Raw genomic sequence first — 20,519 nt, forward strand, 5'->3', positions numbered from 1 at the left:
TGTCAACAAGGAGGTAAAACAGCCGGGTAATTGGCAACAAGGAGGTAAAACAGCCGGGTAATTGGCAACAAGGAGGTAAAACAGCCGGGTAATTGGCAACAAGGAGGTTTGTAAACAGCATGGTGATTGTGAACAAACAGACGCTGTAAACAGTATGATGATTGTCAGGTATGGATCTTGTGAACATAGAGTCTAGGATCTGAACTCATTAGGAAAGCGAGTCTGCTGTCGGTCTCGGATCTCTAGCTCTATGTACCTTATCCTTGACAAGTGACAGTATGTACGTTGCACTTGTGTACACATGGCTGTATGTACATTGTACTTGTATGTACATGGCCGTATGTACGTTGCAGTTGTAGCCACGTGGCTCAGTGTACGTTGTACCTGGAGACATGTTTTATTCTAGATGATCTATATGGGCGTGATTTCGGCTCTAGAAGCAGGTACGTTTGTAAATGTATTTGCAACGGACCAACAGTTCACCATCATATCCTGTTTCGAATGAACGTTAATAGGCGATGAGAGATCATTTTACGTGATGCTCTGACTACAGCTGTTTGTCAGGTGCCGTCTTCATCATGCATACATTATGTACTATATGTAACACACAAGCCGATATTGACAAAAGTGTATATCTCATCTGCTAATTTTCTGTTCTTTTACTATTTCAAACATTGGCGGGGTTTCCAGCAAGGTCCAAAATACTTTCGATCGGTCTGGTAGTTGTCTTCTATACGCACCTGGTAGGTACTCACGTGTAATAGATGGACGTATAATAAAAGTTCGTTAATAAGTTTGCGATTGGAACAGGTGCTCTTGAAATATATACATGGCAACCGTTTTGCCTCAACGACTTTTAAAAAATATTCAAGCATGAAGACGTAGTCCATAAGCTTAAGGGGTAAAGCCATAGATGGCGATCCATTGTTTATACTGGACAAAAAATAGTTAGGGATATATATATAGTTTTAAAATATGAATAATGTTCTATTTACTCACTGTCACACTGATGAATTATCAGTCATAAAACTGCCACTACTCCACACACAGAATTAGTCAACAGTTTTCTTAGGGGTGGAGTCTAGCATAAAAAAAATATGAAAAATCATCGAAGTCGGTAACAAGAATAGTTTCAATTCCGGTTTATGAGATCTCGACTACGAGAATCGACAACAGCTTCCATGGAAAAATGTAACTGTTCGGTTCCCACTAACTGTCGTACAGGCTGGTAAACTGACCACGATTTCATATTTCAAGCCCTACGCAACTGTTCTTAGTCAGTCTCCACGTGATCATAATATACAGTAAAAGGCACAATGTTATAACAGGGACGTAATGACGGGTCCATTCTTTTAGGTAATACAAATGAGGTTTGCCTTCTTTGATATCCACCCGATCGCCAGACTAAGCTGTACATAATAAGAGCACTCTGTTCACTTTGAAATCATCAATATCAAGTCTTCATGAGTTACAAACAGAAGGACGACAATGCTGACGTGAGTCTTAACCTAGCATTCTCACTCTGTGCTGCCATAACGTTAGGAGTCACACGACTGGCGAAAATCTCAGTTAAAGACATTTGACTGATTGCATTATAAGGTATTAATCCACGAAAGCATGAATTATGATTCGTGCCTGTAGAGAATGCCGTGGCTAGATATCCTCAAGGTTAGCAGCTGAATGTCTCAGTGTAACATCGATGTCAATGGGGTTAAACCCCTGACTGCCGACAAAGTCAGCGATGAGTTGAATAATTAGAAAACCATGAAATACCAGTTGACTTTTTGACGGAAAGGACATTGAATATCTGGTGCAATGTTGTTGGTTTGCAAGTACCACACAGGATGACTATTTATCATAGTCTTGCAAACGCATCTAGATCGGTCGATCATTTTAAGTATCGATATGATCACGTCCAGGTTTTGGGACTTGAACTAGAATAACATCGTGCCACGAAGAAGGAAATTGTCCAGATGTCCACATATCGTAAAATGTTTCAGAGAGCCTTCAACGATGATCACTTTGATGAGTGAGTGAGTGAATTTAGGTTTACGCCCCACTCAGCAATATTCCAGCTATATGATAGCGGTCTTAACATTTTTCTTAATCAATATATCAGTTTTGATATTGTGGCTACAGATTCTGATATTCTCTTCTGCAATAGCTCCTATGGCATATTGACATCACATATAATGTTAATAGCCAAACAATATATCCATATCACAAGCAGCAAACACAAATATTTTCAAAAGAAGGTTTTAGAAAAAAACAAAACTTTCAGGGATGTTTTTAATGTTGAAGAAATTATTTCTAAGAAGAATAGCGCTTGCCCTCATTCGATGAAAAATTGAAATATATGATCACTGTGTTGCAATCTTAATTTATACTACTCAAAAAAATGTTTAGTCACACTTAAAGCACTCACTGTATGCCATGTGTATATGTATGGGTAAATGAGTCTCGGTACATGAATCTCGGGACTGTCTTGGGGTGGGAAAGCGACTGCTAACTTTATGCAGCTGGACTGCACGTGGATCATGCATGAGATTGCCAGAAGGCACGTGCAAATGTCATGCATGTCAGCAGCTGTGGTTTGCTGAAAATTTTTTATTAGCATTTACCACAACTTACTGATTTTTATCAGTTATTGAACTCATGGCAATAATATATTAAGCCTTTTAAAATTTATTTGACAATGCAGCAGTTAATGTGGAATATTTTGCAAAATCAGGTTCAGAGCAGTTGACTCAAGTAAGTGGTTACATTAATACTGGTGAATCTAGACTTTTGGTGAGTAGTATAGCACTCTCATGTCTTAATCTGATATCAGTACTGATAAAACACAACCTATAACAGTTTTGATGTCCGTAATGCTACTTTACACATGTCAGTACTTTATCCAACACACAATGCACTGAAATGAATAAAATGATTTATGAAAAAAGTCAGCGAGTCTGACTACCCGATCCAGTTAGTGCCCCTTACGACAAGCATGTGTTACTGAAGATCATGTGTTACTGAAAATCAAGTGTTACTGAAGATCAAGTGTTACTGAAGATCATGTTTTACTAAAGATCATGTTTTACTGAATATCAGGTGTTACTGAAGATCATTTTCCGTCCCGGATCTTCAAGGAAATGATTGGCCGTAGACCGGTCGCAGTGGAGAAAGAAGAAAACAGGTAAGTTTTGGTTGGTTGGGTTTCATTATTTTTACTGGGGCGTGTAACATACGTATACAGTGGAAGCTGCAAATTTAGAGCGTGTAGCAAGCGATGCAAGGGTCTAGCAGCATGACCGCATGTTGTCAGTGAGAGAGTCAGGTATAGTGCCCAATACTGTGAAGTCTTATGTAGCTTTCACGACTCCTTTCAGTGCTGCCTTTAACGAAACTTTCTGCTGTGGTCTGTCTTGTTGATACAACATAGCATGTTAACCCTGCACCTAATACGAGTGACGAGTCAAGTCGCTGTTATTGGAATTTATTATAGATATTGACTGTATAATCAGTCCGTCCTGAGCTTCTTGCTTCTTGAACGCCTGTACAACAACAGAACTAAATACTGGCGTAGCGCTAAGATCATTACTCCCACACACTACCATGGACTAAATACTAGTATAGTGCTAAGATCATTACTCCCACACACTACCATGGACTAAACACTGGTGTAGTGCTAAGATCATTACTCCCACACACTACCATGGACTAAATACTGGTGTAGTGCTTAAGATCATTACTCCCACACACTACCATGGACTAAATACTGGCGTAGCGGTAAGATTATTACTCCCACACACTACCATGGACTAAACACTGGTGTAGTGCTAAGATCATTACTCCCACACACTACCATGGACTAAATACTGGCGTAGCGTGAAGATCATAATGCCCATACACAACCATGAGACTGTAACTTGCTGTTGATGTGGCCCTTAGGTTGTATCGCAAGAGGTTGTTTAGTTCAACTAAGGTACCCGATGGTCTAACATTGGAAGTTAGGGCAGTCTTAGCTAAGGTTGGTTAGTGGAGCAAACGCATACAATGTTACAACGTATAAGACATTGGAAGAGAAATGTCTAAGAAACAGAAATAGCTGAGTTTGCTGAAAAGATGCATCAGTTGATAGACATCGGCGATAGTGATCGCTCCTTCTACACATCTACAGTAGAGCTACTCCACCCACTATCGTTATCCACAGTGACTACAGTATGCAGCATCAGCAACATCGTGTACTGCTCACATATCCTGAACCTGGGGTCTTCTCGTTATCATCAGGGCCAGATCCTACAAACATTCAATCAAGGGATTCTGAATGTTGCTAAAGACACGACAGTTTCTGAATGTTTAGCTAAATATACAGCGTTCACAATACCTACATTATCAAATAGCTAATCATTCTATCAGATCGCGTGGGGTTGAAGGGGAAACTGCGTACACTCCATTACATATTTTTGTGGCAATTTCTGAATATTTAGCCATATATTTAAATTTCATAATGTTAATAATATCAAATGACTAATCATTTTATCAGGTGGGGAAGTAATTGCATAAACCCTGTTCCATAACTGTGTGGCAGGGTAACACAAATGACCGTTTGGTATACTTCCCAGAGGTTACGTATAGAGTCGAAAGAAGTGCTCTATGTAATGCCTGGACACTGACAACGCGTCTCGGTGAGTCTGGGGCGGTGGGGTAGCCTTGTGGTTAAAGCGTCCGTTCATTTGGCAAAAGAACTCTGAGTTCAATTTCCCACATGGGAACAATATGTGTGTAGTCACTCACTCACTCACTCCTCAATGAATACAGTGTAATCTATGGTTCTGAGTCCCCAGGACCTGTAGCTTTTCAGGGTGAAAGACAAACCCTGGTCTTGCAGTCGTCTGCTCTACACTATTCTACAGTACTCCATCTGTGGTTACAGTAGCTCCTTTTGGCAAACATCACGGGTGGAAACGTCACGGGGGGAAACATCACGGGTGGAAACATCACGGGTGGAAACGTCACGGGTGGAAACATCACGGATGGAAACGTTACGGGTGGAAACGTCACGGGTGGAAACATCACGTTTATATTTTCCAATGGATATAATGTCTCAGCTCGTCTCACTATTAGACAGCGACACGTCAACGTTCACAATGTTTACATTCCCACAATGCATCTCGTCTCGTGACAAGTCAGTTTCCTATACATGCACTCATCTGAACTTCCATTGGTAGAAGAAATATGACGTACATGCCCCACGTGGTTTCAGTCTGTCATGGATGTAATTACACTCATTTTGAGAAGATAGTAAAGTCGAGTGTAAGCTGACATCAAACCTTTCACCGTTTATTTTTAACTTAGGGTGTGCCTTAAAGACGGGTGCAGACTCGTCAATAGAACAACGCGTTAGTTAGTTCTGTACAAGGGTTACTAAATGGACTTCACCGACACCCCTGCCTTTCATTTTGTTTTCTGCCTTAGATTTACCGTCGGTACGAATTAAAATTGGTATCTTTTAAGTTATCTAACGTTATCCTAGATCAGGGCGAAAGTGTCCTTTATTACGCTCTACATGGGCGTAGAGCGAACTGTACTTCAGTATTATTATACGCCATCTGTGCTGGTCAAGTGGCGTTCTGTACATGTCGAGGTAGGGTTCACTCGGAAACAGCCGTATGTGGACAAACATACGTACACATTTTTTTATGTTTCTATAATCGCCCCAATCCATCTTTTATTACGAACCTCCTGCTGCGTGCCCCGCTCTTCTACTCGGCGAAGGCTTTTGTCAGCCTCGGGGAGACAGTGACGGTACAGGAACGGTATCAGAAACCTTGCTTCCACGTCACCGACACGGTTCATGCCTGAAAGTAATGAGTCTGTCAAGGAAACATATAATTCAATGGTGGGTGGGTAGTGTGAGTGCTGGGGAGGGGGGGGGGGGGGGGTAGTGTGAGTGCTGGGTGGACAGTGTGAGTGCTGAGTGGGTGGTGTGAGTGCTGGGTGGGTGGTGTGAGTGCTGGGTGGATAGTGTGAGTGCTGGGTGGGTAGTGTGAGTGCTGGGTGGATAGTGTGAGTGCTGATGGTGGCGAGGGTGGTAGTGGCAGTGGCAAGGGTTGTAGTGGCGGTGTGGTGGTGGTTGTGGTGGTGGTTGTAGTGGCGGTGTGGTGGTGGTTGTAGTGGCGGTGTGGTGGTGGTTGTAGTGGCGGTGTGGTGGTGGTTGTAGTGGCGGTGTGGTGGTGGTTGTGGTGGTGGTGCGATGGTGGTTGTGGTGGTGTTTTGAGGTTTGGTGGCATGGATGATGTTTGTGTTAGGGAGGTCCTATAGTGTTGTCACTGACATCGGTGATGTAATATTGTTGTGTGACAATATTCTAGAATGCTGTAGGGTGTAACATTGAGAGGCATTTGGCACATTGTTAAGTGATTTATGCAATATTGTTGAGGAACAACACGCTGTGATTAGCATTAGTGGCGTCCATATTTCTGAATAGATGCGGACAGAAGTGGACCCACTGCTGGTTTTACATATTTTACATAACGGGCACCTGTTCCTGATAGACAAGCGCGGCGACAACGCCATTAGAAGAGTGAGATAACAAGATAAAGTAAAAAAATCTGTGTTATTTGATGCGTGCGTCCTGATATTCCACACTCTGAATGATTCCCAACGGAGTAAATGCGGGACGTTACCTTACATTCCACTTTAAGTCCCACACTCACATTATCTGGCTTCCCGCTGTCATAACCCTTACAGCTACATTACCTGGCTTCCCGCTGTCATACACCCTTACAGCTACATTACCTGGCTTCCAACTGTCATGCACCCTTTCAGGTACATTTTCTGTCTTCCCACTGTCATGCACCCTTACAGGTACATTACCTGGCTTCCCACTGTCATGCACCCTTACATGTACATTACCTGTCAAAACACTGTCATACACCCTTACAGGTACATTACCTGGCTTCCCACTGCCATACACCCTTACAGGTACATTACCTGGCTTCCCACTGTCATGCACCCTTACAGGTACATTACCTGGCTTCCCACTGTCATGCACCCTTACAGGTGCATTACCTGGCTTCCAGCTGCCGTACACCCTTACAGGTACATTACCTGGCTTCCCACTGTCATACACCCTTATGTCACCACACTGTCAGGTAATTTTATAGGTACATACAAACTTCGCGGTACATTACCTGCCATCGTACTGTCATACAAAATTACAGGTACATTACCTGTCATCACACTGTCAAACACCCTTACAGGTACATTACCTGCCATCACACTGTCATATAACTTTAGAGGTACATTACCTGTCATCACACTGTCATACAACCTTACAGGTACATTACCTGTCATCACACTGTCATGTAACTTTAGAGGTACATTACCTGTCATCACACTGTCATACACCTTTACAGGTACATTACCTGTTATGGCACTGACAAGGAGACCCACTGTTACCACCGTAGAAGCACCAATGGTTGAATACCAAAGATAGGACACCGTGTACAGGGCGGAGATGCCTGTACTGAAACATGGTAGAGAGGACACTGTACACAAGTAATCTTCACTGGACCTCAAGAAGACTCATGCCAGGTTATCCTGTACAGATTGAAAGGCAGTTTCACAGCCAGCACTATCTGCACATACTCACTATTCGACAGGAGACTGGGCTGTTGTTAGGATTGAGGGCGATGGTGTCCCCATGGAGATGGTGCTGTTTGGGACACTGCATTTGTGCGTGGGGTACTCAAGGCCAGATGGTGTTCCTACAACGGTGTAAGACCCTATAGAGATCCACAGAGGGAACACCAATCCCAGCACACCGCCGACCACTGCTCCCTGTAGAATATAACACACTGTAAACAAGTACACCATTGACCCTTGCTCCTCGTAGAATATAATACACAGTAAACGCGAACATCACGGAACTCTGAAGCACACAGCATATTATAAGCAGGAACACCGCTGATCACAGATCACTGTAGAATCCAATATACTGTAAACAGGAACACCGCTGACAAATGCTCCCTTTAGAACATAATACAACATTTACATAAACACCACCTGCCACTGCTCCCTGTAGAACATAATACACCGTAAACAGTAGCACCACTGATCACTGATCACTGTAGAACATTAAACACTGTAAACAGGAACACTGCCTACCCTTGCTCCCTGTAGAACTTGGTACACCATAAACAGAAACACCACCGACAACTGCTCCCTGTAGAACACAATAAACAATAAACAGGAACACCGCCGACCACTGTTCCGTATAGAACACAATACACAAGTACCAAGTACACCGCTGACCACTCCTCCTTGTAGAACATAATACACCATAAACAGCAACACCACAGATCACTTCTCCTTGGGGAACATAACATATACCAGGTGTTCCTGTTTATTGTGAACACCGCTGATCACAGATCCCTGTAGAATACAATATAGTGTAAAGAGGAACACCACCGACAAATGCTCCCTGCAGATTAAAGCCCCCCTGACCATCGTGTCTATCAATCGTTTAGATTATGAAACATTGTTGGTAAAACATCGTTGACGCCACGACTGTCGTCTGTCTGCCTTGGTGTATGTAGAGAACAAGTAAAGTAAGATGACGCCACTTACAATCCAGTTGGCCCAGGGAAAGAACGCACCCAGGATGAACATGCCGAGTATTGGCCCAGATGCTGCACCCGTGAAGCTGACAGACACCTGGTAACATCACAACATGTGAAGCTGAGACACAGCTGGTAATATCACAACATGGTAACACATACCTTTTAACATCACAAAATGTGAAGCTGATAGAGACACCTGGTAACATCACAACATGTGAAGCTGACAGACATACCTGGTAACATCACAAAATGTGAAGCTGATAGGCACACCTGGTAACATAAACAAATTTTGGCAACTAGAAATATGGTAGAATAGGGAAGGGGAATTTTGGACTTTTTGTTGTTGGACTTTGTATGGGATCGCAGTACGCCAGATCGTGTCCACTGTTTCGGGCAGGAGAACAAGGAAGACAAAACGTGCCTCTCTATACTCACGTGTATGTGGCACCTCTTTTCTTCCTTCTTATTTTATCGCTATCTTTTCACTGATGTCCTGTACTACCATGGTTCACAATTATTTGTCCAAGCGGCTGCTGTTGTTTAAGTACATCTACTGAACTAACCCAAGTTTGAATAGTGTCCAGTTGGGGCAGGCATTTAAACATAAGTGGAAATATATTACGTTTAATCATGACATGACCATCTGTTAAAACATTGGTCAATAGTGAATGCAAAGACCGGCACTTCCAACCTATTGCTACCAACCAGGGATCATTCTTCTACACATCAGTAAAAGTAAAACAAATATAAGTAAGTAGATGTCGCTCGCTGATGGGATCTTCCTACTGTTTACACCAGTCCTCCACCTGGGATCTTCCTACTGTTTACACCAGTCCTTCACCTGGGATCTTCCTACTGTTTACACCAGTCCTCCACCTGGGATCTTCCTACTGTTTACACCAGTCCTTCACCTGGGACCTTCCTACTGTTTACACCAGTCCTCCATCTTGGATCTTCCTACTGTTTACACCAGTCCTTCACTTGGGATCTTCCTACTGTTTAAGCCAGTCCTTCACCTGGGATCTTCCTACTGTTTATACCAGTCCTTCACCTGGGATCTTCCTACTGTTTACACCAGTCCTCCATCTTGGATCTTCCTACTGTTTACACCAGTCCTTCACCTGGGATCTTCCTACTGTTTACACCAGTCCTTCACCTGGGATCTTCCTACTGTTTACACCAGTCCTTCACCTGGGATCTTCCTACTGTTTACACCAGTCCTTCACCTGGGATTTTCCTACTGTTTACACCAGTCCTCCACCTGGGACCTTCCTACAGTTTACCCCCTATCCTCACCTAAGCTCTTCCAACAGACTACACTCTGTTGTCCCTTGAGATTTTCCTACAGTTTATCCCCTGTCCTCTAATAACATTCTACATTTGACCCCTTGTCCTCACCTAAATTCTTAATTCACCTTACACTGTGTTGTCTCCTGAGATCATCCTATAGTGTACCTCATTATCTCACCTGAGATCATCCTACAGTTTACCTCACTATCTCACCTGAGATCATCCTACAGTTTACCTCATTATCTCACCTGAGCTCGTCCTACAGTGTACCTCATTATCTCACCTGTAAGACTGGTCCACCCAGGTGCATGGTCATAAAAGACACACCAATACCCGCGGCGCCGAAAAACAGAACTGTGAAATAAAGCAACCCTTCTAAATTATGTCTGTGACTTATCACTATGGACTGATGAGGAAGATTCCCGCGAAGAACAGACGGCACTTATGTCTTGTGTCTTGTGGTCATTTCACCAAACTCTCACCCAATGCAAAAGTAGTACATAGTTTGAGCCTTACATCAAATTAAAATGTTGTTTGTACTTAAAGGGAGTGAGTTCAAACACATTACCGAGCAGCTTGGTGATGAGTGTCCGCTGAGCTTCTGTGAGTCTGTCTCCCAGGGCCGGTTTGAAGAAATCCTCCCAACACACAGCAGACAGAGCATTAATGCATGACGACATGGTGCTGAAGTGATTCAATGGGAAACATGACACTCAACAACTTAGACCAAGGACCAGACAGAGCCGTGATGGACCAAACATGAAATCAGCAACAATGTGTATTTTTTTTCGCGAGGGTTCCACTGGAATGTACTGGTCCCACCTGAGTGTCCCACTGGAATGTAATGGTCCCACCTGAGCGTCCCACTGGAATGTAATGGTCCTAACTGTGTGTCCCACTGGAATGTACTGTTCCTACCTGAGTGTCCCACTGAAATGTACTGTTCCTACCTGAGTGTCCCACTGAAATGTACTGTTCCTACCTGAGTGTCCCACTGGAATGTACTGTTCCTACCTGAGTGTTCCTCGACAATGAACAGAACCTACCTGAGTGCTCCACTGAAAAGAGACGAGATGAACAGTCCAGGAAGACCGGGATAGCCAAGCACATCCATCACAAAGTAAGGTACGAGCTGGAACAAATAGGGTGAATTAAGTTTAGAAATATAACCTTAATATTTGGGCGGGACACCAGAAATGGGGATCCATCATTCTGCGTGGTCTGACCTTGACCGTCAGTCTGACCAGTGAATGCTGCATCCACCAGTTCCCCAGAGTGAAAACAGGTCAGGCATCAACACTTATTCATTTACACATATTTTCAGAGACATGGGAAGAGGTAAAAACAGTTGATGGACAAAGGACTACAAGGTGAAGTCCATACCTGGTTCGGGTTGCTGATTCTTTTATCTGACAATGGATCACATCCTTTCTGGGCGTAGTAGGCGAACATGATGATCCCCGCCAGGCACACAGAGGTCATCAGCACAAATACCCCGACAATGTTCAGAATCACAGATCTTAAAAAGAACAACGCCACAGTTCATACTGAACTGATACGAGGTTAAAGTGGAAAAGAGCGTTAAGCGTTTGAAGCAAATGCCTCAGTAAGTATGCTGAGGAAATACATATTAGAGAAGACACCACATTCAGCTGCAATGTGGCGAGGGTCTGTAAATATTCGAGACAGGACAAACGGTCGAGTGATCAACAGCATGAGTATCTATGTTGACGTATTTCAACCCAGGTATGGGCTGCTGAAGACCATTTCTAACCCAAAGTCAAGACACGCACAGGTTGTGAAGATCAACGCTAACCCGTATGTTCCCTGGTCAGTAGGTTACATAGGTGTAAAAGCAAGTGAAAGAACATTCAAGAAATGGCCACCTCAGTGGACACCACCTTTAAATCTTCTTGGTGATCGATCATTCCCGTGAAGCAGGTGACTCAGATTAACTTACAGTCTGGCCTGTCTCAGCGTGGGCAGCGCGCAGTACCGTTGGACAGTGACCTGGCTCAGTCCGTATGTGTAGGACCACGCTATGGATGTTCCCATGACTAGCGACCAGAAGGACTGACGCACAGTTGGGTCGGGATTGAAGCTGAAACAGGACATTGTGGCAGAAATATTAACTTCCGAGCAGGGCCGATGTAGTCAGTGACTGGTGGAACTGTCTTCATTGTACTGACTGGCTGTCATGTAACTAACACACACTTTGTCCTGGAATCTTTAAATATAATAATTTGGAATGAAGATCCCCATATCCTCTCTGCACACAATCACACACACAGACACAAAGACACACAGGTAGACAGACAGTTAACCACACACAGACACACATACAGAGATACAATCACACACACAGACGCCGACGTGTAGACAGACAGAGGCATAGGCAGACACACACACACATAGAAAGACCGAAAGACACCCCTATCCCCTCCGCATGCTATACGTACTCAAAGAATTTAATTCTACCCCATTCTTTGTTGATTCTCCACACCTCCACCAGCCCGCCGACAGCATATGATCCCTGCAATATGAAGGGCATCCACAAGCCATCAAAACTTGTAACTTTTGTACCCATTTTAGATGTAACATTTGTACTCACTCTAAATGTAACATTTGTACACACTCTAAATGTAACATTTGTACAAGCTCTCAATGAAACATTTGTACACGCTTTCAATGTAACATTTGTACACGCTCTCAATGTAACATTTGTACACGCTCTCAATGTAACATTATTATTATTATGATCACTTCTTTGGGCTTTTGAGGAGAATGTTTTACATGAGATTATACGCCTATGTATATCCTATATACAATCACCTGCTATATATCCACTAAAGTATTAGTTTGTTACCACAAAAGAGTCAAGAATCATGGGCCCAACGCAACTGAACTGAGTAAAGTCTGTCTGAATTCTTAAATGCAGTTTAATCATTGAATAAATAACCACGACTGACCCTGATGATAATGGCCAGTACTCCAACGAGCATCATGACGCCCTGAAACACGTCAGCCCACACAACTGCTTTCATTCCTCCCTGAAATGATAAAGCTGATATTGAACGCTGGCTTGGATGATGATTCGCTTTCCGCCACTTGAGAACTACAAGCAATTACATATTGACTGCTGCGTGGATACTCGACGACTGTCACCCAAAGTTAAAGGACAGGATTATAAAAGGGCAGAACATTTTACTCTGATATCTAGGGTCTCACAGAGGCTACAAAGGTATTTTATCTGTTGACAAGGCAAAGAGTCTCACGTTTCTTCGGTTTCCAGTTAGTGTTCACTTTTATTAGGATATTGGTGGCAATGTTGTTTGTTTTCTTTTTCAACTTTGCTGATTGTTGATTCTATGACACATAGTTTTGAGTTTGAAATAAATGTATTTTCTTTACAAAATGCTGTGTTTGCGTGTCATTGTGACCTTAAATCCCTGAATCCTGCGGACATGAGGACCTTGACAGGATCCCCCGTTACACAATTGCAAGAACACCAGTTTAAACCACCAACTGGTAATGAACTCATCACTTCCAGTTGCGCTGTCTTCATGGCGATATGCCAGGTCTGTTGCTGTCTTCATGAGAAGATGCCAGGTCTGTTGCTGTCTTCATGAGCAGATGCCAGGTCTGTTGCTGTCTTCATGAGTAGATGCCAGGTCTGTTGCTGTCTCCAAACCAAGTCAAATGTTTAAACAAGATGTCCGCGAAGAAAGGAGACGAGTCCAAACACAACGCTGAAGCCTCGCACATCAGCGTCAGCACCTGATTCCACTACATAGCTGTTTGAAACTATGTGTGTAACACAGTCCTCTCGGTGAAACACCCTTCTTTATCCTTCCCAGATGTCACTTGAATCGATCTTCGTTGTAATTATGCTCCAACTACTATCGGACGATCAGTAGTTGAGCTATGATTGCATAACGAATAGATCTACCTCCGATAAATTCAGAATATATGCCTCTGATCACTTGAATATGCTGTTTATATTAAATAACACATGTGGTGCTATTTATGGTTCTGTCTCAATGCGTGAAACGATAAAGCTGGGTGTTTACATTTGAGAGTGAGTGAGTAAGTGAGTTTAGTTTTACGCCGCGTTTAACAATATTCCAGCAATATCTCGGCGTGGGACACCAGAAAATGGGCATCACACATTGTACCAAGTTTACATTTGTAATTGTAGGCGAGTGGTGAGCGAGCTGACGCGTGAGTAATGATTTGCTTTGTGTTATAAATATGAATCCATTCACATGACATCGTATGCTTCGTGGTTATAACTTTATTAGCATGTATATTTAGTTGGGTAGAACCACCTCCGGTTCGGCATTCGTTATGAACGGTTCATGAGAAATTGATTCACAATCACATGAACACGTTCGGAAAGTTCGTCTATATATTGTGTTCCTTCTTTCCCTTATATATTGACATGGATCATTCTCTTGGCCACTGATAGCGTTTTTCAATCGCTGGATTCTTTCTTTGCTTTCACTTTCCTCTTTTTATATTCGTTTTCTTTTTATTTTGTTAGACACTACCTTTACCATATCGACTACTCATGCTTGCTAGACACTACATTTACCATATCGACTTCTCTTGTTTGTTAGACACTACCATTACCACATCGACTCCTCATGTTTGTTAGACACTACATTTACCATATCGACTCCACATGTTTGTTGGACACTACATTTGCCATATTGACTTCTCATGTTTGTTAGACACTACATTTACCATATTGACTTCTCATGTTTGTTAGACACTACATTTACCATATCGACTTCTCATGTTTCTTAGACACTACATTTACCATATCGACTTTTCATGTTTGCTAGACACTACATTTACCATATTGACTTCTCTTGTTTGTTAGACACTACATTTACCACATCGACTTCTCTTGTTTGTTAGACACTACATTTACCATACTTCTCATGTTTGTTGGACACTACTTTTACCATATTGACTTCTCATGTTTGTTAGACACTACATTTACCATATCGACTCCACATGTTTGATGGACACTACATTTGCCATATCGACTTTTCATGTTTGTTAGACACTACATTTACCATATCGACTCCTCATGTTTGTTAGACACTACATTTACCATATCGACTTCTCATGTTTGTTAGACGCTACATTTACCATATCGACTTCTCATGTTTGCTAGACACTACATTTACCACATCGACTTCTCTTGTTTGTTAGACACTACATTTACCATACTTCTCATGTTTGTTGGACACTACTTTTACCATATTGACTTCTCATGTTTGTTAGACACTACATTTAGAATATCGACTCCTCATGTTTGCTAGACACTACATGTAGAAGATCGACTCCTCATGTTTGTTACACACTACATTTAGAAGATCGACTCCTCATGTTTGTTAGACACTACATTTACCAGATCGACTCCTCATGTTTGTTAGACACTACATTTGCCATATTGACTTCTCATGTTTGTTAGACACTACATTTAGAACATCGACTTCTCATGCTAGCTAGACACTACATTTACCACATCGACTTCTCTTGTTTGTTAGACACTACATTTACCATACTTCTCATGTTTGTTGGACACTACTTTTACCATATTGACTTCTCATGCTTGCTAGACACTACATTTACCATATCCACTTCCCATGTTTGTTAGACACTACATTTACCATATCGACTTCTCATGTTTGTTGGACACTACATTTACCATATCGACTTCTCATGCTTGCTAGACACTACATTTACCACATCGACTTCTCTTGTTTGTTAGACACTACATTTACCATACTTCTCATGTTTGTTGGACACTACTTTTACCATATTGACTTCTCATGTTTGTTAGACACCACATTTACCATATCGACTCCACATGTTTGTTAGACACTACATTTACCATATCGACTTCTCATGTTTGTTAGACACTACATTTACCATATCGACTTCTCATGTTTCTTAGACACTACATTTACCATATCGACTTCTCATGTTTGTTCGACACTACATTTACCATATCGACTTCTCATGCTTGCTAGACACTACATTTACCACATCGACTTCTCATGTTTGTTAGACACTACATTTACCATACTTCTCATGTTTGTTAGACACTACTTTTTCCATATTGACTTCTCATGTTTGTTAGACACTACATTTAGAATATCGACTCCTCATGTTTGTTAGACACTACATTTAGAATATCGACTCCTCATGTTTGTTAGACACTACATTTAGAACATCGACTCCTCATGTTTGTTAGACACTACATTTAAAACATCTACTCCTCATGTTTGTTAGACACTACATTTGCCATATTGACTTCTCATGTTTGTTAGACACTACATTTAGAATATCGACTTCTCATGCTTGCTAGACACTACATTTACCACATCGACTTCTCTTGTTTGTTAGACACTACATTTACCATACTTCTCATGTTTGTTGGACACTACTTTTACCATATTGACTTCTCATGCTTGCTAGACACTACATTTACCACATCGACTCCTCATGTTTGTTAGACACTACATTTAGAATATCGACTCCTCATGTTTGTTAGACACTACATTTAGAATATCGACTCCTCATGTTTGTTAGACACTACATTTAGAATATCGACTCCTCATGTTTGTTAGACACTACATTTAGAAGATCGACTCCTCATGTTTGTTAGACACTACATTTAGAAGATCGACTCCTCATGTTTGTTAGACACTACATTTAGAAGATCGACTCCTCATGTTTGTTAGACACTACATTTAGAAGATCGACTCCTCATGTTTGCTAGACACTACATTTAGAATATCGACTCCTCATGTTTGCTAGACACTACATTTAGAAGATCGACTCCTCATGTTTGTTAGACACTACATTTACCATACTTCTCATGTTTGTTGGACACTACTTTTACCATATTGACTTCTCATGTTTGTTAGACACTACATTTAGAATATCGACTCCTCATGTTTGTTAGACACTACATTTAGAAGATCGACTCCTCATGTTTGCTAGACACTACATTTAGAAGATCGACTCCTCATGTTTGTTAGACACTACATTTAGAAGATCGACTCCTCACGTTTGCTAGACACTACATTTAGAATATCGACTCCTCATGTTTGCTAGACACTACATTTAGAAGATCGACTCCTCATGTTTGTTACACACTACATTTAGAAGATCGACTCCTCATGTTTGTTAGACACTACATTTACCAGATCGACTCCTCATGTTTGTTAGACACTACATTTGCCATATTGACTTCTCATGTTTGTTAGACACTACATTTAGAACATCGACTTCTCATGCTAGCTAGACACTACATTTACCACATCGACTTCTCTTGTTTGTTAGACACTACATTTACCATACTTCTCATGTTTGTTGGACACTACTTTTACCATATTGACTTCTCATGCTTGCTAGACACTACATTTACCATATCCACTTCCCATATTTGTTAGACACTACATTTACCATATCGACTTCTCATGTTTGTTGGACACTACATTTACCATGTCGACTTCTCATGCTTGCTAGACACTACATTTACCACATCGACTTCTCTTGTTTGTTAGACACTACATTTACCATACTTCTCATGTTTGTTGGACACTACTTTTACCATATTGACTTCTCATGTTTGTTAGACACCACATTTACCATATCGACTCCACATGTTTGTTAGACACTACATTTACCATATCGACTACTCATGTTTGTTAGACACTACATTTACCATATCGACTTCTCATGTTTGTTAGACACTACATTTACCATATCGACTTCTCATGTTTGTTAGACACTACATTTACCATATCGACTTCTCATGCTTGCTAGACACTACATTTACCACATCGACTTCTCATGTTTGTTAGACACTACATTTACCATACTTCTCATGTTTGTTGGACACTACTTTTACCATATTGACTTCTCATGTTTGTTAGACACTACATTTGCCATATTGACTTCTCATGTTTGTTAGACACTACATTTAGAATATCGACTCCTCATGTTTGTTAGACACTACATTTAGAATATCGACTCCTCATGTTTGTTAGACACTACATTTACCATATCGACTCCTCATGTTTGTTAGACACTACATTTAGAAGATCGACTCCTCATGTTTGTTAGACACTACATTTGCCATATTGACTTCTCATGTTTGTTAGACACTACATTTAGAATATCGACTTCTCATGCTTGCTAGACACTACATTTACCACATCGACTTCTCATGTTTGTTAGACACTACATTTACCATACTTCTCATGTTTGTTGGACACTACTTTTACCATATTGACTTCTCATGCTTGCTAGACACTACATTCACCACATCGACTTCTCATGTTTGTTAGACACTACATTTAGAATATCGACTCCTCATGTTTGTTAGACACTACATTTAGAAGATCGACTCCTCATGTTTGTTAGACACTACTTTTAGAAGATCGACTCCTCATGTTTGTTAGACACTACATTTAGAAGATCGACTCCTCATGTTTGTTAGACACTACATTTGGAAGATCGACTCCTCATGTTTGCTAGACACTACATTTAGAATATCGACTCCTCATGTTTGCTAGACACTACATTTAGAAGATCGACTCCTCATGTTTGTTAGACACTACATTTAGAAGATCGACTCCTCATGTTTGTTAGACACTACATTTAGAAGATCGACTCCTCATGTTTGTTAGACACTACATTTAGAAGATCGACTCCTCATGTTTGCTAGACACTACATTTAGAAGATCGACTCCTCATGTTTGTTAGACACTACATTTAGAAGATCGACGCCTCATGTTTGTTAGACACTACATTTAGAAGATCGACTCCTCATGTTTGTTAGACACTACATTTAGAAGATCGACTCCTCATGTTTGCTAGACACTACATTTAGAAGATCGACTCCTCATGTTTGTTAGACACTACATTTAGAAGATCGACTCCTCATGTTTGTTAGACACTACATTTAGAAGATCGACTCCTCATGTTTGTTAGACACTACATTTAGAAGATCGACTCCTCATGTTTGCTAGACACTACATTTAGAAGATCGACTCCTCATGTTTGTTAGACACTACATTTAGAAGATCGACTCCTCATGTTTGTTAGACACTACATTTAGAAGATCGACTCCTCATGTTTGTTAGACACTACATTTAGAAGATCGACTCCTCATGTTTGCTAGACACTACATTTAGAAGATCGACTCCTCATGTTTGTTAGACACTACATTTAGAAGATCGACTCCTCATGTTTGTTAGACACTACATTTAGAAGATCGACTCCTCATGTTTGTTAGACACTACATTTAGAAGATCCACTCCTCATGTTTGTTAGACACTACATTTAGAAGATCGACTCCTCATGTTTGTTAGACACTACATTTAGAAGATCGACTCCTCATGTTTGTTAGACACTACATTTAGAAGATCGACTCCTCATGTTCACGCCATTGATTAGTTTTATATATTTCTGCCTGATAGCTTGACTGTTCCAAAACACAACCGTCATATGAAATGACCAACGGTAAGAAATGTACTACGAGTTTATAAAAATGTAGAGGTTTAGTAGATGAAAACAAGAGAGAAAAAATTATGAACTTATCAAAAACTAAATACAATTATTTGTCTACAAGACATTCATATTTCCCCTGTAAAATGTTAATACTCTTGAAACATTAGTGGAGTATGCAATGTAAGGTTGCTCTCTACAAATCCAACAGAAGAGACGTCGCAATACTTTTTTAATTATGACATTGACTACACTATCCGTAGAACAATTATAGATCTAAATGGAAATTATAGCATTGCAGATGTAGAGAATGAAAGAATTATCCTTAGTATTCTCTATGGACCAATGACGATACCCCAATGTAACATTTGGATTCCAGCTTTTTTTAGTAAAGTACAGGTTCTAGTACTTTACTAAAAAAGTGTAAATTAAATCCCAAATGTGACATATGATACATTTGACTATTTTCTAAATGAGATTGCGTAATCAAGCATACGCGTAATCAACTATACCCTAAGTTTCTAAAAAAAGAAACATTTTTGGAATTTTTCATGATTTTGGCAATGAATCAGTTGTGACTGTGGCCAATTGGAACCTAGTCTTAGACTCATCTGAAGGTTCATGAATTACAAACACACAAATAGCCCCAAATCCAGAGAAGAGGCTTTGAGCCCTGGAGGAATACAACCTTTTCGATATTTGGCGATAATTAAGTAAAAGTGAAAAGAACTTTTCGTGGTATTCGTGTACAAAACATTCAAGTCAACAAGCTAGATTAGATTTTTTCATTATTTCAAAATACATATGAAACCTAAACTTGGATACGAATATTGTGCCATAAATAAATCATAAATAAATATAATCATTCTCCCATGTCCCTTATTTTAAACACGAACCAGGGAGGGGTTATTGGAAGTTTAATAATTCCTTGCTTCTAAATACAATAAAAGAACCCACTGGTGAATACACAACGTCTGAACCAGTCAATTATTATTATTATTATTTATGTTTTTATTTCCTACAGATACATGTTACATACATAAGGCATCTGTTTAATACATACATGTATACATACAAACT

General features: G+C 40.8%; 1 protein-coding gene and 1 pseudogene across 1 annotated transcript in view; one reads left to right on the plus strand and one right to left on the minus strand.

The window, feature by feature from the left end:
* LOC137260317 (sodium-coupled monocarboxylate transporter 1-like) overlaps positions 1–4,024 on the plus strand; it is a 30,289-nt gene extending 26,265 nt beyond the window's left edge. The window contains exons 17-20 of the mRNA XM_067797997.1: positions 354–443; positions 2,732–2,751; positions 3,097–3,181; positions 3,937–4,024. Of these exons, the coding sequence (XP_067654098.1) occupies positions 354–443; positions 2,732–2,751; positions 3,097–3,181; positions 3,937–4,024 (283 nt within the window). The remainder of the gene's footprint in view (positions 1–353; positions 444–2,731; positions 2,752–3,096; positions 3,182–3,936) is intronic.
* A 212-nt stretch (positions 4,025–4,236) lies between these two features.
* LOC137260319 (sodium-coupled monocarboxylate transporter 1-like) overlaps positions 4,237–20,519 on the minus strand; it is a 220,105-nt pseudogene continuing 203,822 nt past the window's right edge.

This window comes from Haliotis asinina, chromosome 13, assembly GCF_037392515.1.
Source record: "Haliotis asinina isolate JCU_RB_2024 chromosome 13, JCU_Hal_asi_v2, whole genome shotgun sequence".
In the NCBI taxonomy this organism is placed as follows: domain Eukaryota; kingdom Metazoa; phylum Mollusca; class Gastropoda; order Lepetellida; family Haliotidae; genus Haliotis; species Haliotis asinina.